Raw genomic sequence first — 26,622 nt, 5'->3', positions numbered from 1 at the left:
TCAAATATAAATCTTCATATGCTGTCAGATTCATATTTCAAAACTATAGGGCATATTGGAGACTCCATAGGCAGGTAAAACCCAGAATGATATTGTTGTAGCATGATTTTGCTTTAATGTAGGATGCAAGAAGGAGGCTGCCTCCATTTACGAAGATTTTTGTGAGGGCTAATCCTTCACCTAGGGCATAGCCACTTTATCGGGTCCTGATTGTAGGCAGAATAGCTTCCTTCAAAAATCCTTGGTTATCCTAGTCTGGATGTGGCTAGGTAGGATTGGCACAGTGCCTGTTTCTTCTACCGAAGAAAGCATTAGTGCTGGAGGCAGAGATGTTGGGCACCACACTAATGTTGAGGAAAGGATTAATTACCCAGCCCACACAGGGTGGGTAAATGAATATAAAAAGATTTGTTCATCAGGATGAGGGTTACTGACCTGTTAGACACACAGGGAAGGCCAGATGGAAGTGGTGACAGTTGGCATTTACTGTCACCAACTGCCAGAAGAGATTGATTCTTTTCTGAGAAAAATATGTAATGAATTTGTAGATAACTTCATTTGTTCTGTATAGGCTGGTTGTTGTTCTCTATAGTTTTGGGCTTCAGCTCCACCAGTGTGTCTGACAGATTTGATTACTTCGGTTCGTCTGGTATTGTGAATTTTGGTTCTCATTTTGGGTCTGGATTTGGTAATTCTCTTAGACATTTGGTCCAGACTGTATCAGTCATTGAATAAATAAACTAAAATGAGGGTTAGGGTTAGGGCTTTAGAACAGTGGTGTCCAAACTTGGGAATTTTAAGGCCAGCTGGCTGGGGAATTCTGGGAGTTGAAGTCCACCAGTCTTTAAGTTTCCAAGTTTGGACATCCCTGCTTTAGAATCTTGCATGTACTATATACATCTAAAAGAGGTGGGCTACATAGTTACAGCCCCATGAAAATTTGACCTTCTGGTAGACAAACCTGATCTCAAAAAATGCTCCTTGTTCTGCTTCACAGGCAGTGACTGGCAGTGAACAATCATTTTGCAGATGAAATTGCTAGGAAAATTATTTTGAAATACAGTAGGACTTAGGTAATGTACAGCCTCTTCAACTGCCTGGCCTAGCTGAACTAGCTGTCCAAAATTCAGTTGAGATAGAAAGTAATGTTTTAATAATGGGATGCAGTGCTAAGGTTTGCTGTTATTGTTGCAGAATATATAACATACAGGAGGAAAATGAGAAATCCATGTCCCTTTTCAGTGGCATTAATAACTGTGAAATTGCTTCTCCAAAACTTTATACTGTAACGATATGTGTGCATGAAAAGAACAGAAGCAGAGGTCATGCTGCATATCAAGAGAAATATGCTGGTTGCTGGGGCATCATGAAGTAGTCTATGTTAATTAAAAGTGTTATTCAGGTGCTGGGTCTCAAGGGAAATGCATTAGGGAACCACAGCTCCAAATATAATTTTGCTAGAGGTTCTTACAAGGACTATTATGTGAAGCTCTACTGTATTAATGCTGTCAATCTTCAGTTCTAAAGATTCTTTTTCTTTGTTATTCTGTGTAGGCTTCTAAAAGCCATATAAGGAAAATCCGTAGTTCTACTGTAGTGGCAGAAGCTATGTATATACATTTCAGTCATTGTTGCCATGTGCACTTCAACAGTTCCATTTATTTATGCAATTAAAATTAGAGCCTTAAAGAAAGCAAAAAGAAGAGACAAAAACAGGTATGTTAAAAATAAAATAAAACAAAACAATAGCCATAAGTAACATACCCCAAAATAATCAAAAGAGATTCCACACCTAGGCCTAGGAAAACAGCCAGGTTTTCAAAGGTCTTTGGAATATCACCGAGATGAGAGTTATATAGGTCTCTGGAGGGATACTGTTCCATAGGGCAGATGCTGAGACAAATAAGGTTGACCCCCCTTTTTAAATCTAACTCTGCTTGATCTGGATTACTGGATGGGCAGAAACTGGCCAAGATAGGCAGCCCCACAAATAACCAGGCACTACACCATGAAAGGCTTTATAGGTGGCCAGCTTTAATTCCACCACCACCCTCCGGTACGCTCATGAGAATGGTCTCTGCTATTATGCCTTAGACCAGTGATGGCAAATCATTTCAGCACTAAGTGCCCAAAACAGAACATACGTGTATGTGCCGGAATCCCAAAAACAGCTGGCCAGTGTGCGCATGCCTTTTTTTTTGGCCCAAAAAATAGCCTGAAAAATGGTTTTCAGGCTGTTTTTCAGGCCATTTTCAGACCTTTTTTTGGCTGTTTTTTTGGCTGTTTTCTGATGCTCCAGCACCAGCGAAGACCAGTTGGCCGGCGTGTCGGAAACCAGAAGAGCAGCTGGCAACAGCAGCGCACATGCCCACAGAGAGTGCTCTGCGTGCTACCTCTGGCATGAGTGCCATAGGTTCACCATTATGGTCTTAGATTATCTAGCAGAATAACAGAGATGGACAGGACTTTGGAGGTCTTCTAGTCCAGCCCCCTGCTCAGGCAGGAAACCCTATACCATTTGCGAGTCATGGTTGTTCAATCCTTTCTTAAAAACCTCCATTGTTGGAGTACCCACAACTTCTGAAGGCAAGTCATTCCACTGATTAATTTTTCTAACTGTCAAGAAATGTCTCCTTAGTTCTAGGTCAGTTCTCACCTTGATTACTTTCCATCCTGCCTTCAGGTGCTTTGGAGAAGCTTCCCTCTTCTTTGTGGCAGCACCTTAGATATTGGAATACTGCTATCATGCCGCCTCTAGTCCTTCTTTTCACTAAACTAGACATACCCAATTTCTGCAACCATTCTTCATATGTTTTAGGCTCCAGTCCCTAATCATCTTTGTTGCTTAGGGGACTGGAGGCTAAAACATTTGAAAAACAGTTGCAGGAATTGGTTATGTTTACTTTAATGAAAAGAAGAAATAAAGGTGACACCTACATTAGGTGTGGCATGAACACTCAGGTATTTGTCTAGCTAAATTTCCTGGGGCTAAGCAAGTTAATTTTCTAGATATAGTCAGCTTTTATGCTTAGCTTCCCTTCAGTAGCAGCTGCGTAAATCTGATTCTTCTTTACAGAATTCCAGTTGTGCTGGCTTCAGAATGCTAAGAATGTACAGAATATTCTATTAATAGTTTACAAGCATGCTCCTGAGACTAGCTAAAATTCCAGTCTTTCATAGTAAGACTTTTGCAGTGAATGTTGTTTGTTCACTGTTCCTAGCAGTTCAGAAGTAGTACTTCTAATTAGGATCATTATAGGAGCAGAGTATAACTCTCTTCTCTTTTAGCAAGCCTTGCTTCTCTATTGCCACTGCAGTAAACAGCAGTGTTCTGCCATCCAGTTGCAGTTTGCTCTGTTGGGTGGTGGAAATTATTTAGATTCCGGAGGGAAGAGAAGCAAAAGTTCTGGAATAGCAATGGGTATGAAAGTGTGCAGTTTCCTATGTGAGAAATTTTACAAGAAGTTTCCTCTCTCAAAGGGGGCTCTCCTTAATATTGCAGCCGATACTCTCTCCTGGAGATTCTTCGCTGTCTGCCATCTGTGGTCATACTTGGCAACTGTAGAGTTCTACCTAAGGAAATACTGACTAATTACTCTTGAGAGAAAAAGCATCTGACCAAATGCCCAATTTTCTTATAAACTGGAATATAAGTTAAATGTGATACATGTATTGGGAAAAGCATGGGTAGATGCACCAGTAAGAGAAAAGGATTCTGCATTTCCCTGACCAAATTGATGTGTAAGTAAAAGTAAATTAAGTAGCTATTGTAGCCATCTTAAAAAATCATGTGTAAAGTCAGCATAGCCAGAACATTATAAGGGGGGTTACAAATGTCATTTGTTACTCCTATAAAACTGAGATGCTCATCTGTAAAAAAAAAAGTTTTTCCCCTTCTTCCTTTTCTTTGTTTTGATAAAGTATCTACACTTAAAGAGTTCCAAAATGGAACTAGAACAGGAAATAGAAAGTAGAAGCCCTTTGAATATCTCAATATATTAAATCCCTTTGTAATATTTTTCTTGGTTGGTTTGGGAGTACTCTGGACCTGACATTTTAGCTCTATGGACAACTGTCTGTTAAATGACTAATATGGTACTAGAGAGAATCAACATCTAAAAGCCACATACAACAGGCACTATAAATACCACACACACAGAGAGAGAACAACGCATGCTCTGCTAGAAACAAATTCCCTGAAGATGGGCTCCAGCACGAGACTGAAAGCTTGGGAGACTAAACCTCTGGCCCCAGTGACCGACCTAGATTGGATCCTGCAACATTATCCTGGGACACGTATATTCACCGTCATTCATGAGACACAATCTCTTTGCAATAGAACTGTGTTGCCTGATTTGCATTGTAGCTTGACAGCATTTAGCTAAATCTCTCTCTTTCTCTTTGATACCAGGTGATAAGCAGAAGATTTGACAAGTTCCTGGCAGATTATAACAAGGCTTTTTGAGTTATGCACTGGGTATGCTGGGTGGGTGCTTGGGTTTAATTTGCTATATGATAGAGCATTTTTCCTCAGCTTGAATCCCTGAACGTTTAATGGAGTCTTGCCCTCTTCTTCATGCTAGCAGGAAGTAATCCTTGATGTAATCCAGCCCATCTGGAAAGTGCAATATTTGGGAAGAGTTGGGTAGCGTACAAGTTTAACTAATAGCAGTCTAACACCCCAGGCTTAGCAACTGTTGATAAGAAAGACAAAAAAAAATCATCTGGATAGTGGACTGCAATACCTGGAGACAGCAGAGTAGAAGAAAAAGAACTAGTGGGGGGGAAGCAGAATATAAAGTCCTGCAAATAGAAGTAAAATGACTGTGGCTAAAGAAATAAAGATAGTAATAGGGACTTTGGGTGGAATCCCAAAACAACTGGAGCACCACTTGAATACCATTGGCACTGACAAAATCACCATCAGTGGCAGCTTTACTTGGAACAGCTTACATCCTGCAACAATACCTATACCACCATCAAACAAAGCATCTGTCTATCTCAGATCTTTGGGAACGATTTGATGGATGGATTAAAATGCGAAATCCAGTCTAAACATCTGGCTGATTATGTAACCAATCGTCAAAATCATCGTCATTGTTTTATATTAACTTGTGGTGGTTAGAAATATAAGGATACTAGCTAGGGATGTTAAAAGTATTCACTTAAAATGTCTTAATATCCACCAAATAGCGTGAATGCTTAAGGCAGGAAATCATGAGCGTCTGCAGGGAGGCAAATGAGGTGTTGTGTGTTGAAACATTATCAAACAATGCCAAGAATGTAACTAATTTGCATCAGTGTGTGATACCACTGACATAATTTGTATCCATTTGTGTGATGATACCATGATAAATGAGATATTATTGTGACTTGTATGTGATTTCTACACAGGAAGTATCTGACCAACCGATATACCTGTGATGGCAAACCTATGGCATGTGTACCACAGGTGGCACATATCCCCCTCTCTGTGGGCACACAAGCCGTCACTCTAGTTCAGCTCCACCACACATATGCATGCGCCTCCCACCAGGTCATTGCTTCTCTGGTACACATGTACGGGGCGGGGCTCATGCGAGGAGCATTTTGGGGGTGCATGTGCATTTATGCCTGCTCCTGCTTTGGGCCCTCACTCCAGAAAGGGTGAGCCATCACTGCCATATACTTTCCACTAAAATTTTCGCTATCACCATTGTGGCCCTTGTGGAGAGTCTAATTCAAGTTCCCATTGTCCCAGCAGCAGCAAATAATTAAATAATTGTTTGGTCTGCAATACTTGAACAGCAGAAATATTGTCTCTAGGAAAGACATCTGGATGTCTGGATCAATTAAGTAACAACTGCCCATCTGTCCTGTTGTAGACAAAAAATAGCAAATTCAAGCTTTTCCCTATGCCTTTGTCACTTACTACCACCATACATTATTAACAGTTCCTAAAATATCCTCAGATGTATTTTTATTTATTTAATAGAAAAAAAAACCCACAGGGAAACCTTAGAATTGGAAAATTGGCGCTGTAAAGCATTTAATTGTCACACGGTGACACATATTGGTGTTTTTTCAAGATTTCCCCAGCTGCTATCTGATCTCTTGCTCAATGTGTTGAATGGTGAACAATAAATGGTCTATTAAATATAGGATCTTTTCCAGTCCCAAGGGATATGTAGGCTATTAGTGATATATGTTGCTTGTAGCTTGACTGCTCAGAAATGAGTATATTTTGAATTCTACCTCAATGATATTAATAGGAAAAATTAATCAGAGGCAGCACCTTGTTCTTTCAACACATGGAAACTGAATCAAGACACAAAGCAGAAGGCTACCTACAATGGAATGGGCACTGCATCTGCTTATGTGGCTTTGATGGGTATCCCAGGAAGGAACAATTTTAAAGGATCATATTGTATAAAAATACTATTAAGGATGCAGTCCTAGGTATATCTTTTTTAAAAAATGAATCTTATTAAGTTTATCCCTGCCCATTCTAAATGAATTCAAAATGCTTTATTTCTGTAGGTATATACATTTGCTCTGTAAATGTGACATATTTAGACTTTTCCATGACCCCATGGCAATGATATCCTACCATCAAATTCAATTTCATTGAGGGCCGCATCAGGATTGTGTTTGACCTTGGTGGTCTTGGGGGCATGGATAAGGTCAGTGTGGCCAGCTCAACGTCACTCCTGTCGGGGGCGCCTGTGGCGGCCCAAGTGCTGTCAATGAAAACGGACTCTCGAGCTCCATTTTCGGCTACCATGGCCTCCAGCAACCCTCTGCCAGTGAAAATGGAACTTGGGAGAGTTGTGTGGGGCAGATCCTTTGCTGTTTCCAGGGTAGCCCCACGGGCCAAATCTAAAAACCCTGTGGGCTTGATCCGGTCCCTGGCCCTTGAATTTGACACCCCTGATCTAACCTATTAAGTAATTACATTTGCAATTCACAGTGAAAGAGGAATTAGAGATAAAACAAAGAATAAAAAAGTTTGGACAGATAACACGTAGCACAGATAATTTTCTTCTCTTTCTCTAGGGGTTTATGGTGATTGCCATAGTACTATGGCAAAGTAATAGTAGTTTTCTGAGTTGTGTAAGATACTAGAGGCAGAATAATATGCAATCTGTACTATACATAATATTATATTTATTACTGTGTACAGAATAGAAAAATTCTGGGACTTAACTTGATTCTGATGCATCATAAAGTCAAATCCATTTGCACAGTGGTTAACTTCTCAGACAAAATGTCTCAAGCCAGTAGTCTCCCATAGTGTGAAAAATTCACCAGATTTTTGCTGTCAAGATAGTTGTGATAAGAATTGGAGCATTAATGAGCAAACTTACAGAACTCTTGGAGTGAAACATTGTGTAAACTATACAACTACTTTATCTATGCTAGTTGAGTCAGAAATCACTGTACTGAAGATGAGGGTAAAAAACAGATTTATTGGAAGTGAGGACAGTGCCATAAATAAAATATACAAGCAACTTCATAGTTTTGCCACTGATCTAAGGATGGGGTCGGGGGAGAATAGCAACAGTCATAATGAATCAATTACTTATCCAATTACTTATTCTTATGTGTATTCAAGTAGCTGCATATTTAAATGTCAATTCTAAGTTAAAATACAGTATGATTACAAAACAAAACACAGAACTCCTTAAGTATCTTTGCAGAGTAAGTAAAATAATGCTCTGGTAGTTTCCTGGAGGGATTTATAATCTCAGCACATCTGGAAGCTAGCAGATGGAGAAAGCTGCCTTCATTATAATGTAGCACATGGTTACAGGGACTGTTTACAGAGGCTGCAAGACACTAATTAATTAATAGCTCTTCTTACCAGTCTAGTTTAGATGTTCTTATTTTCAGATACCTTTCTCCTTTTCATGTAGAAATTGGGCTCTTATGGCATTGCTGTTTCCCCCCAACCCAATGGACTGATAATTGATATGTAACTTCATCCCGATGATGCTTTGATGTGTGAAATGTACAGGAAGCCCTCAACTTATGAACACAACAGAGTCCAAAATTTCTGTTGCTAAGTAAAATATTTGTTACGTGAATTTTGCCCCATTTTACAATCTTTCTTGCCACAGTAGTTAAGTGAATCATTACTGTTGTTAAGTTAGTAACATGGTTAAGTGAATCTGGTTTCCCCATTAACTTTGCTTGTTAGAAGGTTGCAAAAGGAGATCACAAGACCCCAAGGCACTGCAACCGTCATAAATATGAGTCAGTTGCCAAGCATCTGAATTTTGATCATGTGGCCACGCGGATGATGGAACGGTCGTATGTGTGAATAATGGTCATAAGTCACTTTTTTCAGGGCCATTGTAACTTCCAAAGTCACTAAGTGAACTGTTGTACATCAAGGACTACCTGTATATGCAATAAAATATACATCATTCTTACTGAAGATGACATTAGCCAATACAGTATAAGTGTATTGACATGCTACTTTTGTTATTTTACATGTTATATTCAGTATATGTCAGCCACCCTTCACCACATTGAATTCTGGCAGTCTATAAAGATGAGAAATAAATGCATTTGTCCTCCATAAAAGTGGTGAACATGCATTTATTAAATGGCATAATATTTAAAAGCTGGAGTAAGGTAGACGCTTTTCCAAACTGTAAAGAGTCTGTGAGAATTTCTATGCAAGACAGCTATTGACCCTGCTGGTTAGGCAGTTTGAGAGAGTGTGCTAAATTGGGGAAAACTGAGGTGGTTTAAGGGCACTGAGCTGTTTTGAAAGCATCTCCAGTGTTTCTATGACTTCAGAAATGTTAGAGAACTGAGCTCATTGTGGCTTTCTTTCCCCACTAGAGAGCAATCTTCCCTCATCGTCTCTTCTGACTCCTGAGCTTCACAATTTGTAAGAGGAATGGTAGCTTGCTGGCTCTTCAGCTCCTCCTCAAGCACTTCATTGTGTGTAGAAATAAGGAGAGGATTTTGATTGCTTTTTATTATGTTCCTAGATCTGCAACAGCTTTAGATATTCACTTCTTATTGTCAGCATTCCAGATTGTCAGAGACAAAGGTCCCTTGAGATTCATTCTGAGAGTTCGAGGAGTGAAGATGATGGATGTAGGGAAGTGCTCTTTGAGAACCGGGAATATGTAACACAGGGTACATACAGTCAGAAGTTCGCATTGGTTCGCCTGAACTGGTAGTAGAAATTGCGACTGGGTTGCCAAACCCGTAGGGACAGCAGGCTCACCATTCCCCCAAACCAGTTATCCGGCTTCCCATGCCATTGCAGACATGTTTTTTTAGTTATTTTATAATGATCTGCGCATGTGCTGAACAATTTATAGGCAACTGCGCATGTGCAAGCAACATAGTAACAGGCAATAATGCCGGCAGCAACTACCTCTGCATACAGTATATATAGCAAGAATAAGAACTACCATATTAAAATCCTGTAAATGCTGCCCCTTGTTCTTTATTAAATACAAAACAGACATGATGTACATTTGTCATAAAATGAGCCATTTTCTCAAATTGTAGTATTTCAATTTCTAGAATTGTAGTATTTCAATTTTGACTCAGGATGTTAATGCCTGAAACTGAGTATCTGTAGCTTATTATTAAAATGAATAGCTTTTTAAACAAGGTCCTTCATTGCATTGGCAGACATTTACAGCCTGGTGCAATTCCCATCTGCGGAAAGCTGGAACCCAGATTGAGAACATTGAAGACGATTTCAGAAATGGACTGAAACTGATGCTACTCTTGGAAGTCATTTCAGGTTTGTTTAAAGATAGCACCTTGTCAAGATATATTTCCAACTCAGAACCTACCTCATGGTTTTTTGATGTCATGACAGTTCTGACTCCAAAAGTTGTTGCTGATTGAGAAGCAATGTTTATTATTAATCACAGTTCTATTAATAGTATCCCCCCCAAAAAAACCTATGTAAGTTTGAAAAGAGAAAAAGTAAAGAAAGGGAAAGCAAATACCAAAATTGCAGAAGAATAATATTCATATAATCACAATGCTTGTGCAGTTTCTTGTTCCAATGGACCGCTCTTACTTTTGCTTTCTCTTTGTAGTATCCAGGATTGCACTCAGTATTTTTAAATACAATTTTAATACATGTTAAAATCGTTTGTTGAAAAATCTTCATTATTAGTTTATAACTAAATACTAGTATTAATTATATAACGATACTACTGTTCTATGAAAGACTTCAAAAAAGTAACCTTATCTGTTGCATAAAAAAGTATGTAATGAGAAGAAGAAAAGATTGTATAATTAAACTTCTAAGCAGAAGAAGAAACCAAATGCTTAAAAAATTAAAAAAAATCCAGATAACTTAAAAACCTATACAATTAAAGAATTAAACCTACTTAAAAACTTAGATAAGTACTATTTATCTAAACTGTATCTAATTCTAAATATTTATCTTAAAATATAGCATATACACAAGCATATATTTCAGTTTAAAACATAATATTGAAACATCATGTTCTCTTTCACTTCTCTTTTGGAATTGCATAAATTTGAATGCAAATGCATTAAAGCAAATTTTATTAAGATAGGCTTTGGAGCCTGGGAGCCAGCATACTTCCAACCTTTTTACAACACTTCAAATTCATTATATCCAAACTTCTTCATAGATGGAAATATGCCAGCTTTTTGAATTTAACATACAATTTCAACCCATAATTGCCTTTCATGATAATGTTACATAACCAATAGGAATTACATCGCATGACTTGGCATATAAGCCAACATTTCTTCAAATGTATTATATTCACAGCATAAAGAAATGAAGGCCAACTATTTTTAAATAATATCTTTATGGATTAATCTGAAGTAAGATCTTGGTGGGATAGTAAATGCTACTTTCAAATCATTTATTGGTGTATTTAGAGCAGTTCTAGATACTCGATGGCCCTCCAGATGTTGATTCAGAAACAGCGACGATGGGCAATGATAAAGGATGCTGAGAGCCATCTCTGGTTCCTTTTCCTTGGATCTGAAGTGAACTAAACATTAAAAAATTAGTACATTAATTTTTAATGCTTGAAGCATTCTAAAGGACTAAAAATTAAGCTAAAATGTGAATATACAAACTGTATATCATAGCTTGGAAAGATGCAACCGTTTTTACCGCATCAATAAAATTAAATAATGAGTAAAAGTAAAGTAAAAGTAAAATGAGTCATTTTATTACATTCAAATGAGCTCAGACATTAAAATAAATCTTCAAGGAAGAATAGATTTTAGTTTTATTTGTGTATTTATTTATTAAATTTATATATCATCCAACTCACTCTGCAAAGCACCTCCGGATGGCTTACAATTAAAATCATAAATATAGAAATATTAAAAACATTCAATATAGAGGCAAGAAGCAAAAGGCAATTTTGGTGCGATAGTTTGCATCTTCTCTGTTAATCCACCAGCCACCTTTGGTTTTAGATAGCAAAGAGCATGCTTCTCCTACTAGAGTAGTGCAGCCAGATTCCAGTACTCACAAATATTTTTGATTTTCTTTCCTGCAGGAGAAAGACTTCCGAAACCAGATAGAGGAAAGATGCGCTTCCATAAAATTGCAAATGTCAACAAAGCTCTGGATTTTATAGCAAGCAAAGGTGTCAAACTCGTCTCAATTGGTGCAGAAGGTATGTGGGGAGTATTAATAACAAGACTTTTCCTTCATCATGAACCTACATTTTTAGTGCTGCTTGGGGTCATTATATATACAATATGCCTTCAAAAAACAACTATGTACTACATTTCGAAACACATTTTTCCCCCAAAAAACTTCTTGTTTGAAATAGCTGTAGCAGAGTGCTTGTTTTGAATAGCGAAGACCTTAGCATTTTCAGGTACTATTGAAAATACTTTTGCCACACTTAAAATACAGGTAGCCTTTGACTTACAACAGTTCATTTAGTGATCATTCAAAGTTACAAAGAGCCAAGGTGGTGCAGTGGTTGGGGTGCAGTACTGCAGGCCACTTTAGCTGACTGTGATCTGCAGTTCAGCGGTTCAAATCTTACCGGTTCAAGGTCGACTCAGCCTTCCATCCTTCCGAGGTGGGTGAAATGAGGACCCGGACTGTGGGGGCAAGTTGCTGACTCAATTTGCTAAAAAAAAATTGTAAACCGCTTAGAGAGGGCTGAAAGCCCTATGAAGCGGTATATAAGTCTAATAAATAAATAAATAAATAAATAAACAAACAAACAAACAAATAAATAAATAAATAAATAAATAAATAAATGGCACTGAAAAAAGTGACATGGCCATTTTTCACACTTACAACAACCAGGGATGGGTTCCGGCTGCTGCTTCTGCCGGTTCGCTCAGGGACAGGTTGTGCGGGCATGTGCTTGATGCATGCTATGTGTGCATGCGCAGTACTAAAAAAATGCTTCTGTGCATGCACAGAAGCCAAAAACAAGACGGCCACACCTATGGCACTGCCGAGAGAACCAGTTAGGGGGTGTGGCAGGCCAAGTTGCTACTTATTCAGTCAAACCGATCCAAACCAGTAGGAACCCACCTCTGCTTACAACCATTGCAGCATCCCAATGGTCATGTGACCAGCATTCAGCCGCTTGGGAATTGGCTCGTATTTATGACATTTGCAGTGTCCTGGATTTAATTAATCCCCTTTTGCAACCTTCTGACAAGCAAAGTCAATAAGGAAGCCTGATTCACTTAACAGCCAGGTGACTAACTTAACAACTGCAACAATTCACTTAACAACTGTGGCAAGAAAGGTTGTAAAATGAGGCAAAACTCATTTAACAAATGTTTTATATAGCAACATAAATTTTGGGCTCCATTGTGGTTGTAAGTCAAGAACCACTTGTAGAATTAGTGTTAAAAGTAGAACTATGAATCTGCCAGCAAGATATCATGAAATAAGTATGCACAAGGAACATAATGAATCCCAAATGACCTCTACCACATATTATTGTATTGATGACCCTGTTGTATCCAATCCATTTCTCTCCAGAAATTGTGGATGGCAATGTGAAAATGACTCTGGGTATGATCTGGACTATCATCCTCCGTTTTGCTATTCAAGATATCTCAGTGGAAGGTAAGACTATTCTATAATGTTGTCTTCAACTTTTTGTGTCAAATAGACTTGATTCGGGGATAAAGATTGATTGAACTGGCTATAGCTTTATTGACAACAGTGAATTCTCAGGTAAACATCAGTATAGCAATTACGCAACTTACCAAGAAGTATTTACGACTGCTTTTTGCTGATCTGCTTTGTTCTTTATTATTATTTCTAGTAGAGTAAACAGATCTCATAAAGAAACGGAAATGTGAATTTTATTCTCTTCTTCGAAAAACGCATTAAAATGAGTGATACCGTATATACTCGAGTATAGGTCGACCCGAATATAAGCCGAGGCACCTAATTTTACCACAAAAAACTGGAAAAGTTATTGACTCGAGTATAAGCCTAGGGTGGGAAATGCAGCAGCTACCGGTAAATTTCAAAAATAAAAATAGATACCAATAATGTTTTTGAATATTTATTTCAAAGAAAAACAGTAAACTAGTGGTGTATTCAATGAAATACTTCACTCACCTCATGATGCTGATGTCCCGCTGTGATGATGATGTCCCGTGCAGCCGCGGGAGCGATGTCCCGCCTCCTATGACACACGGCACAGTGATTCCTATCATTGGATCACTGTACCAGAGGAGGTGGGACATCGCTATGTGGCTGCTTGCCATCACAAGGAGGAGGTGGGACATCGTTGCAGAGCGGCAGGAGGGGGAGGAAGGGGAATCGTAAGACAGCCCTGCATTACATTAGAACGTGAGGAGGGGGGATGGTGCGGTGCGCGCTGCGCGGCAAACTGACACAGAGGGAGGGGAAACTCACAGGGGCACTGGGCCATTCACGAGTGTCACCCAGCGGCATGGCCCCGCCCCTTTTTCTCCTCCATTTCGGGCAAATTTTTCACTGACTCGAGTATAAGCCGAGGCGGCTTTTTTCAGCCCAAAAAGTGGGCTGAAAAACTAGGCTTATACTCGAGTATATACAGTACTTTTATCTCCAACAATCTGCCTCTCCTACAAGTGGACTGATCAATTGGAAACATAGAGTTCCTTGTGAATCATAAGGTTAAATTAGATGATATGCAAACAATATGTCACCCTTATTAAATTCTTATTTTGTTCATTTACTTGTAAACAACCTTAACAAGTGCTAGCATTTGGCTGACGTTCTCTGGTTTGGAAATTAAGTAGGGCCAAGCCTGAATAGCATTTGGGTTGGAGGCTACCAGAGAATACCAGGTTGTAGGCAGCATTAGGAAATTGAAAAAAATATCCCAGAAGGCGACAGCTGCAAGGCAATTCCATACTGTTAATAAGAAAACAGCATGGATGGATCCACCAAGTCATCAGGAGTCAAATTTAGTTCAAATGAGACTTTAGTTTTACTGTAGCTATTTGTAACCTCAAATTATTTCCTCCATATGGGAACAAATTATTATTATTATTACAAATAATGTGGCTAAATATAAAATTTAAAGAAAGCGCTGTACTTAAACAGGGATAAATGCACATATACAAACACACAGAGAGAGGTAATTGTGAAGGTTGATAGAAAGATTAGACAGCCACTTTCAAACAGAGCATTCTTGACAGAAATCTTGCTTGAACACTATTATTTTCCTATCATCAAGCAAATATAGTAATAATGTACCATTCTGTGTCTTCCAGTTTAATCTTGTCCTTATTTGGGATGGAAGGTGTGGATCTATGGTCATTATCTCCTTGAAGAAAGAAAACAGAAATATCAATTATTTAAGATAATGATTGAATTAATTTGCTGAAATCTTCTTGACATCTTTTCATGAGCAGGGATCTTTTTGCACTTTAGAAGATTTCCACTTAGATTCTGATTTAATGCATTCCATGTCATTTGCTTGTCATTCTGTCCCACCCTACTATAATTTGATAGTAAAGTTGGTGGTTTTTTTTAAAAAGAGTAAAATAGGGCAGTGAGCCAATGTCTACAATGTCCTCAAATTCTTGTGGTGGCTTGGCTCTGGGAACTTTCTTGTGTGAACTTCCAAGTCAACATTATCATCTGAATCCAGCTTCCAAGAAGAGCAGTCAAAACAAACTGTATAACAGAAGAACAAGCACAAATAAAATACAACATAGACTATTTATATATATAAGAATGCACAAATATCAGTCTTCCAAACACAAAAGAATTTCATATCAGGCTTTTACAAACAAACAATAATAGCAAATCAAGAATGCAACTGTCAGCCTCTGCTTTGCTGCTGCTTCGTCTGTCATTGAAACGGGGAGGGGGGGCATGGTATTTGGGAGAGGAATCATGATGTACTGGAGGAAGTTTCTAGACGCTGATCTGACACCTTACTGCGCATGTGGAGGAAGGGAGTTTCCCGCCAAGGCCAACTGTCCAGCATTCCATCCTTTTGAAGTTATCTCCCACCTGACAGTTGAGTGCATTATAATTGGACTATGTACGGGGGTGCCAAGGGGAGGGGATTGAATTCTACATGATATTATTCGCTTTCGCGCCTAATTAACCAGACTCAGCTTTGCTTTGCAACTGTTCGTTTTTAATTAGTAAAAGTACACTTGATTTCAATTCAAATGGAGTCGAGTGGTTTCTTTCCTGATTACTAAATGAAGTCAATGCTGACAGCAACTCTCTGATAAATTATTCTTATTGCAAGATCTGGAAATACAGTTGAAGAAGAAATTCAGAACAGACAAGTATAGAAAGAAAGTCCTATTCATAGTAGTTGTTGGGTTCAAATCTCTTTCTCTGCCTGCCCAATATAATGGGCCAAGAGCCTCTTGTTTTCTCCTCTGGTTGGGAGGAAAGATTGATACCCCTTTTTGCATCTTGGAGCGAAGGGAAGGGACGCGACAAAAGCGGGTATGCAAACAGCAACCTTTATTTAGAACAGAGTGACTACGATTCAACGTGGCGTGGTTCGCGCCAAACATTTATACCTCCGGGTTTTGAACGAGGAGCCAATGGGCCGTCGCGTAGCTCGACCAATCGGGGCGAGGATTGAACCGGCTCCGCCCGGGAACCAATCAGAAGGGAGTCCTTTATTCCCGCGCTAGTATTCAACACCCCTCCCCCCCTAGTCAAAGAGTTCCCTTAGGAAGGGCAAACATAGTCTTGTAAGTAGGTGGGACGGTGACGTTCTCGTCCCGACCTTCGTGGCTCCCCGGCGGTTGTCGTCGGGGGGGGAACCGCCGGCGGAGGTGTGTCCGTGGCGGGGCGGTGAATCTGCGACGCGGTCCCGTGAGATGGCGCTGGCCCCGGGCCCCGTGCCCGATGTCCATTTGCCCGGGGTGGCGTCTCCGTGGCAACAGGAGTGTCCGACAGTGGCCCCGTGCAGTCTGGTTGGGGTGTAGGTTCAGAGTCTCGATAAGGGCTTCGAGGAAGGGAGTAGCCGGGTGAGGCGCGTCTGTCCGAAAACTTCGTATCGGCTTGTCCCCCGTTCCCCGGGTGGAGGCGGTCCGTTGGGGGGAAGGTCATCGAGGGTGGCTCATGCTGAGAGCGGGTGTCTGAGAGGCTCGGGCCGTCTGTTTCCGCGGGGAGGCGTCGCCTTAACTGGTCCACGTGGCGCCTCCATTGTGTTCCGTCGGCCAGGCCGACCCTGAAGGAACAGGGGCCAGTCAGAGCAGTGATGGTTGCGGGAACCCACCGTGGATCCCCAGAGAAGGAGCGGGCCCATACAGGATCCCCTAACTTAAACGCGTGGGAAGGGAGGGCCCCCAGGTTGCTCGGCAGATCCCCTGCGTAAAGTGGATGGAGCCTGTCTAGGGGGGTTCGCAATCTCCTACCCATCAAGAGCTCCGCGGGACTTTTATTAGTCGTTGGGCAGGGTATGGAGTGCTGGCTCAAGAGGTAAGCCGCCACTCTTTCTTGCCAGTCGCCCTGGTCCATGCGGCCCAAAGCTTCTTTGGCTGAGCGAACTGCGCGCTCCGCCCGGCCGTTACTAGCTGGGTGATAAGGGGCGGTGGCTGCGTGTCTGATTCCTTGTTCGGCCAGGAATTCTTGGAACGTGGTGGAGGTAAACTGGGGCCCATTATATGAGACTATCACATCCGGTAACCCATGGGTGGCGAACATCTTACGAAGGGCCCTCACTGTACTCTCTGCTGTGGTGGAGGTCATGATTACCAGCTCCACCCACTTGGAGTAAGCATCGACTACTATCATGAAGTTTCGGCCGTGGAAGGGGCCGGCAAAGTCAATGTGTAAACGGGACCATGGGCCTCTAGGGATTTCCCACTCACGAGGGGCGGCTGTGGGGGGATTCGGCCTAGAGTTTTGGCAGATCCTGCATCGGCCTACGTACTCTGCAATTTCCGAATCTAGCAAGGGCCACCACACATAGCTACGGGCTAAGGCTTTCATTCGCGCTATGCCTGGGTGGTTTTTGTGGAGTGCGGGCAGGATTCGTGCCCGCAGGGCTGTGGGGATCACTACCCTATCCCCCCAGACAAGACAACCCCCGTGAAGGGCGAGTTCGGCTTGTCGTGCTTTAAATGGTTGGAATCCTTCCGCTACCTTTTCCGCGGGCCAACCCCTCAAAACCCATGAAGCTACTTGGGATAGGACGGGGTCAGCCTTTGTGCAAGCTGCGACGTCCGCGGCAGAGACGGGGAGGTCGGATTCGGCGATGGACAAAATAGAGAGCGCGGGCACGTGGGCTGTGTCCGTCTCTGGCAAAGGGCAACGGCTCAGGGCGTCTGCGTGCCCTAGCTGCTTACCCGGACGGTATAACAGCGTATACGAATACGCCGTTAGAAACTCCGTCCAGCGTGTCATGCGGGGAGACAAAATGGGGGGGGGTTGGCTTGTCGCCTGCCAGTAGCCCCAGGAGCGGCTTGTGATCCGTGACAAGGGTGAAATTCCTACCATAGAGGTAGTCATGGAACCGCTTAATGCCGGACACTGCAGCCAGGGCTTCCTTATCGATTTGGCTGTAGTTCCGCTCCGTGGAGGAGAGTGTCCGGGAATAGAAAGCTATGGGGGCCTCTGAGCCGTTCGGGAGGGCATGGCTCAGGACCGCCCCTATGCCATAGGGAGAGGCGTCGCAAGTCAGAACTAGGGGCATCCTATCGCTATATTGAATTAGGACTGCCGACGAGGTCAAAATGTCTTTTATAGCCGCGAACGCGTGCGCTTCACGGCTACCCCATTGCCAGGCCGCTGACCGGTCAAGCAGTCGGTGTAGTGGCTCAGCTAGCGACGCCTTGTGGGGAATAAAAGGGGCGTAGAAGTTTAAAAGCCCCAGGAACGCCTGCAATTCCGCCCTAGAGGTGGGTGCAGGTGCGTTTTTGATGGCGGCAACTTTGGAGGGAGTGGGGTGGATGCCTTGGGCATCAATGAGGAACCCCAAGAATTCTACTTTGGGAACAGCAATTTCGCATTTGCTGCTCTTTAGTTTCAGTCCTGCCTCCCTAAAACGTGTGAGAACCTCCCGCAGTATTTTCAGGAGTTCCGAGTGGCTGGGGGCTGCGACCAGGACGTCGTCGAAGTAGGGAACGACGCCTGGGAGCCCATGGAGCACCCGCTCCATGAGGCTCTGAAAAATTCCCGGGGCAACCGAAACGCCGAATTGGAGGCGGCGGCAACGGAAGGCCCCGCGGTGGGTGACGATGGTCTGGGCTGTAGACGCATCGTCGTCTACGGGAAGCTGCTGGTAGGCCTGTGCCATATCTAGCTTGGCGAAAATGCGGCCTTGCCCTAAGGAGTGGAGTAGGTGTTGCACTACGGGAACCGGATATGGATTTGCCTGCAGGGCCAAATTGATGGTCGACTTATAGTCGGCACATATTCTCACCGATCCGTCGGGTTTGACCGGGAGGACTATGGGGGTTTCCCAACGGGCGTGATCTACGGGCTCGATTACCCCCTGCTCTATAAGCTTATCAAGTTCAGCGTCTACCTTTGCTCTCAATGCGAAGGGGACCCTGCGTGCCTTCAGCCTAATGGGAGCGACCTGGGGATCGAGACAGAGGGAAATGGGGGTGCCCTTATAACAGCCCAATTTCCCATCGAACACATCTGCGAACTCATCTAGAACGCTATCTACGGTGAGGGGGACTACCCTGTGCACCCCCTCTATGGTGAGGCCCAAGGCGGGAAACCAATCCAACCCAAGGAGAGCGGGCAGATCGTTCCTGACGATTAGAACTGGGAGTTTCCCCTTAAAGTCTCCGTATTCCACCTGGATGTGGAATATTCCTGCCGTGGGAATCCCATTTCCCTGGTAGTCTAGGAGGGAGACCCCGACGGGGCGCAATTGGCTCTGGGGAACTCCGGGACAAAGGCGGGAAAACAAGGCCCAAGATAGGAGAGAACGGGAAGACCCGGAGTCCACCTCCATTCGACAAAGCTGACCTTCGAGTCGGACGGCGGTGCTGATTTTGCGATCGCCGGCGGGAACGTGGGAAGCCTGGTAGACCACGCAGTCGGCGCCGGAGGGCTGGTAGGTTGAGTGGCAGTCCTCAGCTCGCCTCGCAGGACGTGGCTGTTGGCGGCGTTGCGGTGCCTGGCGCTGGTCGCTGGGCTGCATGAACGATGGGGCTGGCACGAGAGCCCGGCAGACCCTGGTGAGGTGTCCTTCTCCTCGGCAGCGGCGGCAGACGGCGGAACGGAACGGGCAGGATGCGCGGCTGTGGCGGCCGCCGCATCCGCGGCAAGGTGCGTTTGAGACTGGCTGAGCGGGCGTCGGTGGTTGCTGGTGTGGCCTCCGCTTCGGCTGCGTCCTCATTTGTCCGACGGTTTCCTCCTCCTCGTCTTCAGCAGGAGAGAGGTCGTCGACGAGGTTCGTCTGGGTGGAAGGCCCCGCGGCGGTTTGCGCGGGGGTTTTCAGCTGGAGGCGTTCGATGTCGGCCGTGGATTGTTCGGAGAGCTCCGCTGCTCGCGCGGTCTCCACGGCTTGCACCAAGGTGATTTTGTGGTTCCGGAGCATGCGGCTGCGCAAATGCACGTCGCGGACCCCGCATACAAACTGCTCCACGAGGTTCTCCTCCAGGTCTGCAAAATCGCACTGGGCGGCCACTGTGCGCAAAACCTCTAGAAACTGGCTGATGGATTCGTTGGGCTTCTGCACTCGGCGGCGGAAGGTGAAGCGGCGTGCGATCAGAGAGGGTGAGAGAGCGTAGTGGTTCCTCAGCCTGGACATTAGCTCGTCCCACCCAAGTTTGTAGGCTGGCCTCGGGGTGGCCAGGGCTCTCGCAGAGGCGAACATGGAAGGCTCACAGCAGGACAAGAAGAAGCTGCATTTCTCCTCGTCGGTCTGTGCCTGGTTCTTCGATGCGATTAAGTAGCACTCGAAGCGCTCCATGAAGCCGTCCCATGATTCTCCGGCAGATCCGAATGGCGCGAAAGGAGGAAGCGCTGATGCCATCGTGGTGAGGAGCCAGAGAGGGGGAGGAAGAGGGCGGAGAAAATTTTGCGTTCGCTGCCGGAGTTCTCAGCCTGAGGATAGCGTTCATGCTGGTTCAGACGCGGTGGCAGCTGGCTTGTTCTTCTCCGTGGTCGCGGGAATCGGAATCCCACCTTCGTCGCCAGTTTTGCATCTTGGAGCGAAGGGAAGGGACGCGACAAAAGCGGGTATGCAAACAGCAACCTTTATTTAGAACAGAGTGACTACGATTCAACGTGGCGTGGTTCGCGCCAAACATTTATACCTCCGGGTTTTGAACGAGGAGCCAATGGGCCGTCGCGTAGCTCGACCAATCGGGGCGAGGATTGAACCGGCTCCGCCCGGGAACCAATCAGAAGGGAGTCCTTTATTCCCGCGCTAGTATTCAACACCCCTTATTACTGTAACAGATCGGTAGGGCCTCAGGTTCTTTGCTTCCCACTTTAGCTCAGCATATGGATAATTTACCAATGCCAATGGACTTTCCATTTTCTATGAGATGATTATCCATCCAGTAACCATAATAGGACATTTTATGACCTTGTATTGAGAGAAATACTAGAATTGCTGCACTGGAGTTATGAAATACAAGGAGTGAATAGTAAGTTCTTCCTAAGTTCTGTTCTGGGGAAAATACATTTTATCCAATTGAGTGATAACATCCACGTGGAGACTGGAGAATTGTTTGGTAGTATCGTGTGTAGATACTGCATCATTTTATGCTACTGTGTGAAGATTGTTTAATATTGTAAAATATTGAAGTGATTAATTTGGGCAGCTATAGATTTTTTGCCAACATTTTACTCAAGCAAGCAGCTGCCATCCATTACAGTAGACAATATGTAGCAGATCAACCAATTTTTATATTTCATTGGTTAATTGAGAGAATAATTATTCCTGACAAATTTACCCTGATTCTATTGTACCAAATTAAATCATTTTTAAAAGAAATTTCTTATGAATGATGACATCATTCCTGAGTAAGTGAAGCAGGATGCAAATATTAAAGAAAAATAAGTGAACAGATGGCTTCATGATAGAAAAAAAATCATAAGGAAAGTTTACAATCAATTCTAGAGTTCTAGAATTCTAGAGTTTCCTTTTCATACAGAGCGTTAACTTTCAATCGTTGCATTTTGTAAGAAACCATACGGAAGAAAGAGAGGGAGATATTTTCATAACTGAACTGAATAGCGTATTCACTATTTTTCTGGTACAGATTTCCTAAACTGGATAGTGTATTTACTATTTTTCTGGTATAGATTTCCTTGGAAACCCTTTCTGTATCTGTTGAATTAAGCAATATCATCTGAGGTAAATGTCCAACTCTCAGCTGAAGGTCTGCTATGTATTGTAGTGAGCATTTCTGTTATTCTTTATAAATCTTCTTTGATGATATTTTCAGAGACATCTGCCAAAGAAGGACTGCTGTTGTGGTGTCAAAGAAAAACGGCACCTTACCGAAATGTGAACATTCAAAATTTCCATCTTAGGTAAAGTGAATCATTTCTAGATGTAAAGACTTCCCTGTTAATTATGTAGATGTGTTTTATCCTTAATGGTACATTTGGAAATGGAGAACACACAATACATCAGTGGTGAGTTCCTACCGGTTCAGCTGAACCGGTAGTGGTTTGGCAGCAGCAACCCAGGCCTGCCATGCGTGGCCCCTGAATCGGTTCTCCAGGCTGCGCCATCGGCAGCACCATCTTGTTTTTCAGTTCTGCACATGCACAGAACAATTTTAATTGCACTGCGCATATGCGCACAGCTCACATCAAGCACACGTGCGCAAAGCACACAAACAAGCAAACTGGCAGTAGAGCCTGCCGGAATCCACTCCTGCAATACATCATATTTTCTTTGCAGTTTGAGAAGGGCCAGGAATAACTCTACAAAGCCAGCATGAGTATAGGGGCTCCCAGATCATTGTAGCAATTAAAATGGACACCCTATGTGAAAGGAGTCAGCAGTGAGATTATTTCACATGTCACCATAGGTGCTCTTTGATGGAAGAGGCCTAATTAGAAAGGAAATTAGCAATAGCAATAGCAATAGCAGTAGACTTATATACCGCTTCATAGGCCTTTCAGGCCTCTCTAAGCGGTTTACAGAGAGTCAGCATATTGCCCCCAACAATCTGGGTCCTCATTTTACCCACCTCGGAAGGATGGAAGGCTGAGTCAACCCTGAGCCGGTGAGATTTGAACCGCTGACCTGCTGATCTAGCAGTAGCCTGCAGTGCTGCATTTAACCACTGCGCCACCTTGGCTCTGAAATTACTACAACTAGTGTTTGGGGGAATAAACAGAAGTCCCGATCGTAATGTACTGGCGACAAAATATTTTAAAAATCTAACACTGTCTTACTTCCATCTGCACAACGTAAATCTGTTGTATAATTTCTAGAAATCAATTTATATTGCAAGTATGTTGAAATTGGCAGAAATAGTGGAAGAAAGATCCCTTTCACAGAACCTATAAATAGTGTGAAAATTGGGCATTGTGGCATGATTAATAAATGCTAATTTTTATCCCCAGCAGTTGCTGCTGAGATTAAAAAAAGAAAGACACTTGTTTTCATTTTGGATCTAATCAGGTTATAAATAGATATGCAAGCTTTCAAGTTTCATAACGCTCTTACTCCAAAGAACAGAAAGCAATAAAACCTTAGGTGTACAGTGTGTAGAAAAATCCAAGACACAAATAACTTGAAGATCATGGCTATTTATGTTGTGGCTTTTGTTTTAATCTCTGTACAATGCCCAGAGTTACCATTGTGAGATAGGAGGTCATAGCGATTATGTAAATACATATATACATATAAGAATAGAAGAAAACATCTCTGTTGTTGAGAATGGTCTCTGACCTACAGATAGTTGAGGTCTTTGCTTGTAGGTAGTTAAGAACAGATTTTACCAAATATCCTATTTTTATAGTACTTGTAATTACTGGATTGTTGGGTTTGGCTTCAAATACCATTTTAAAAATAATATATATGAAAAATGCATTAACAAGCGATAAAATAAATAGACCCAGCTTCCCAAACCTGGCATCTTCAGAAGAGCTGGGAATATCAGAGATGCTTTTTCCAGAGGCAACTGGACTCTCTGGTTTTTCTTTGAAAATGTTTTGCTTGAAAAAGCACCTTTGGGACAACCATGACCTGAATGACTGAGAATGTCATAGACAAGAGCTGGGAGTGTTGGCTGAGACATTTTGCCGGATAAACTAACTACTGTAATGTATCAAATAATTGACTCAGAAGAATTATACTTTCTCCTACATAAAATGTCCAACTCCTGATAAGGCATTGGAGAGATGAACTCTCCTGTTCAACACATGTCTTACTGTCTGTGTACGGCAGGTCATTCCCATGTTTAGGTTCTAGACACAATCCATTGGAGCTCTGAGAAATTTATTTCAAACATTTTCATCATTCCACCAGACTTTTCAGATTGTGTGAGTGGCCTGTGCTCTTTTGCTGGCTGCTGGTTTAAAACTTTAAGACTGATTTTCTAAATGATATGCGAGCAATATTTTCTGAGCTACCCTGAGTATGCCCTGGATACTTAAAAGTAAATAAAAAGATGGACAAACCACTGAGTGAAATGAGCAGCCCATCTGCTCCAGCCAACTGTAGATTCTTGCCCCGTGAAAAAATAAGTAAGCAGTCATTTATCATCTAGTGCACTATGCATGAAATTTCTCTGGTTTTTTTTTTGTACAAAAGTCAATGAAATTTGTCTTACAAGATAATATCCTAAAATGCCTCTTCCTTATCAACATTTTAAATATTTTTTGAAACTTATGAGCTATTGCTATTGGACATGTGATACAATTGTTGAATATTGTCAGACCATGCACTATCTGGCAAAATCAGTGTTTAATTAATATATTGTCGCCTTATTTTTGGTTTCTTCTCCTGAAGCTGGAAAGATGGCCTTGGTCTCTGTGCACTGATTCATAGACACCGACCAGATCTTATTGACTACTCCAAGCTTTCAAAGGTCATTAATTTTGCTGGCATGGCATGATAACTTGCACCAATCTGGCATGATGGTTTGCACTGATTTGGCTCACATACTACATATAGAGATATGTTTGTTTTGTAGTTTGAAATGAGCCTTCTTTCTTTGGCTCTTGACCTGCAAGTATAGAACAGTCTTCCTGAACCAGGTGCCCTCTGCTAATTTTAAATTTCTCCCACTAATAATGGCCAATCACTATGGTTAAGACTGCAGTAGGTGATCCCAATTAAGCTAAACCACAAGCCATGAAAAGTATCCGGATTATATTGTGTGCCTATTAGTTTTTCTTTCTGCATGCCTTTCTTTGCTTTCTGGAAATCTTTGGAGAGACATAGAGGATCTTTCTTTGCATTGATGCATTTAGGGTATGTTCATACAATATGCAAAGCTGAAAAGCTTGATGGCTGCCACACATTGTTTGGTTCATATGCAGTATGAGTTAAACAGCAGGCATAACTAATAACTAAGCTTTTAGTTTAGCAAGGTGGCAAACATAGCAAAGTCACATCCATCTTTTTGTGTGTCTGTCTGAAGCTTACCGGGGAAATCCCTAAGATGAAAGCAGGGAAGGTGAAAGCAGGAGCACTCAAGTGAAGCACACCAGCAACTCCTTCCAAAATTTGTCTTACCACAACAGTTTTTCAATAGTTCTCTAGTAACCCTGAGGGCTCAGTGGCTAAGATGCTGAGCTTGTCGATCAGAAAGGTCAGCAGTGTGGTGGTTCAAATCCCTAGTGCTGTGTAACAGAGTGAGCTCCCGTTACTTGTTCCAGCTTCTGCCAACCTAGCAATTCGAAAGCACATTAAAAATGTAAGTAGAAAAATAGGAACCACCTTTGATGGGAAGGTAACAGCATTCTGTGCACCTTCGGCCACATGACCATGAAGATGCTGGCCACATGACCATGAAGATGTCTTTGGACAGTGCTGGCTCTTCGGCTTTGAAACGAAGATGAGCACTGCCCCCTAGAGTTCGGAATGACTAGTACATCTGTGCGAGGAGAACCTTTACCTTTACCTTAACCCTGAAATATCAGTACCATGCATTGGAGTAAATTCCACTGAAATGTTTTATATATATATATAAATTTTATATTTATATATATATATATATATAAATAAAGGGACATATGCTTAACTTTTATATTATATAAACATACTTAGGAGTAAGAGTGTCAGCAGGATATGGTTAAAAATGTCAAGATGGAAGATACGGTGCCGTGGAAATCTGCCATGCTTCTTGGGGAAACATTTAATCTTATTTTAAAATGCTGCTATTGAGTGAATCTCTAACATATTCTGTGCTTGCTTTTGAATTGCTGCAACCTTGCCCTTAAATAAGGGACTTACCAATTGTAATTTCTGCTTCCTGTGCAGGACGACCCTCTGGGGAATATAAACCTGGCCATGGAGGTTGCTGAAAAATACCTGGATATCCCAAAGATGTTGGATGCAGAAGGTGTGAGTTAATGTGCTTTTAATAGGCAGCAGGTTGCAACTGTTAAAGTCTTTTTGTCCCATATGTTATAAGAAAAGGATCTCCTTCCTCCACATTGTGATTTATCAAACTGCATCTTACCTGCCATTTCCATTTAGACTGGAATAAGAAAATGCTCTCTGATGTAATTGAAATTAATAGCAGTAGGGAGGGCAATTTTCAGTTCCCCCCTTGTATTCATTTAGTTATCCCTCAATAACTCCATGCTTTCCAAGTAATTCATAAACATAAATCCAAAGATTTCAAGTAAAATATCATTTGAAGACCTAAATCAGCTGGAATTATTATTATTTAAATCCAGCTAAATTAATTTCTGAAACTCCTGGCACCTAAAAATGCAGAAAGTCAGGAACAAGAAAACCAGACTACACAATTGAACCTGAACCCTTATTTTAATGTTTGTTGTTTGTACAAACTATTTTAAAAAGGGCAGGGCTTCCTTTTTGAGGGTTGTAGTTGCCATATTTACTTCCCCCCCAGTCCAAGTACCATGTTTCCCCAAAAATAAGACATGGTCTTATTTTCTTTTGGCCCCTGAAATAAGCACTTGGTCTTATTTTTGGGGAGGTCTTATTATTTTTGAAGTGCAGGAGGCGGCAAGATGGTTATCTCATGGCTGCTGCTGTGTTGCAATATTTTCAGGGAGGGCTTATT

The 26,622-nt window shown here is 42.3% G+C and overlaps 1 protein-coding gene across 1 annotated transcript in view; it reads left to right on the top strand.

Moving 5' to 3' along the window:
• The window catches only part of ACTN2 (actinin alpha 2), a 71,156-nt gene that overhangs the window by 5,256 nt on the left and 39,278 nt on the right, over positions 1-26,622 (top strand). Inside the window, exons 2-7 of the mRNA XM_087718055.1 lie at positions 9,643-9,757; positions 11,520-11,639; positions 12,983-13,069; positions 21,847-21,934; positions 24,372-24,450; positions 25,848-25,929. Of these exons, the coding sequence (XP_087574181.1) occupies positions 9,643-9,757; positions 11,520-11,639; positions 12,983-13,069; positions 21,847-21,934; positions 24,372-24,450; positions 25,848-25,929 (571 nt within the window). The remainder of the gene's footprint in view (positions 1-9,642; positions 9,758-11,519; positions 11,640-12,982; positions 13,070-21,846; positions 21,935-24,371; positions 24,451-25,847; positions 25,930-26,622) is intronic.

The sequence above is a fragment of the Thamnophis sirtalis genome, unplaced genomic scaffold, assembly GCF_051295495.1.
Source record: "Thamnophis sirtalis isolate CommonGarterSnake01/CBP01778 unplaced genomic scaffold, rThaSir2_p1.2 scaffold_6, whole genome shotgun sequence".
In the NCBI taxonomy this organism is placed as follows: Eukaryota; Metazoa; Chordata; class Lepidosauria; order Squamata; family Natricidae; genus Thamnophis; species Thamnophis sirtalis.
Note: the sequence above shows the minus strand (reverse complement) of the source record. Positions and strands in the feature narration are given on the sequence as shown.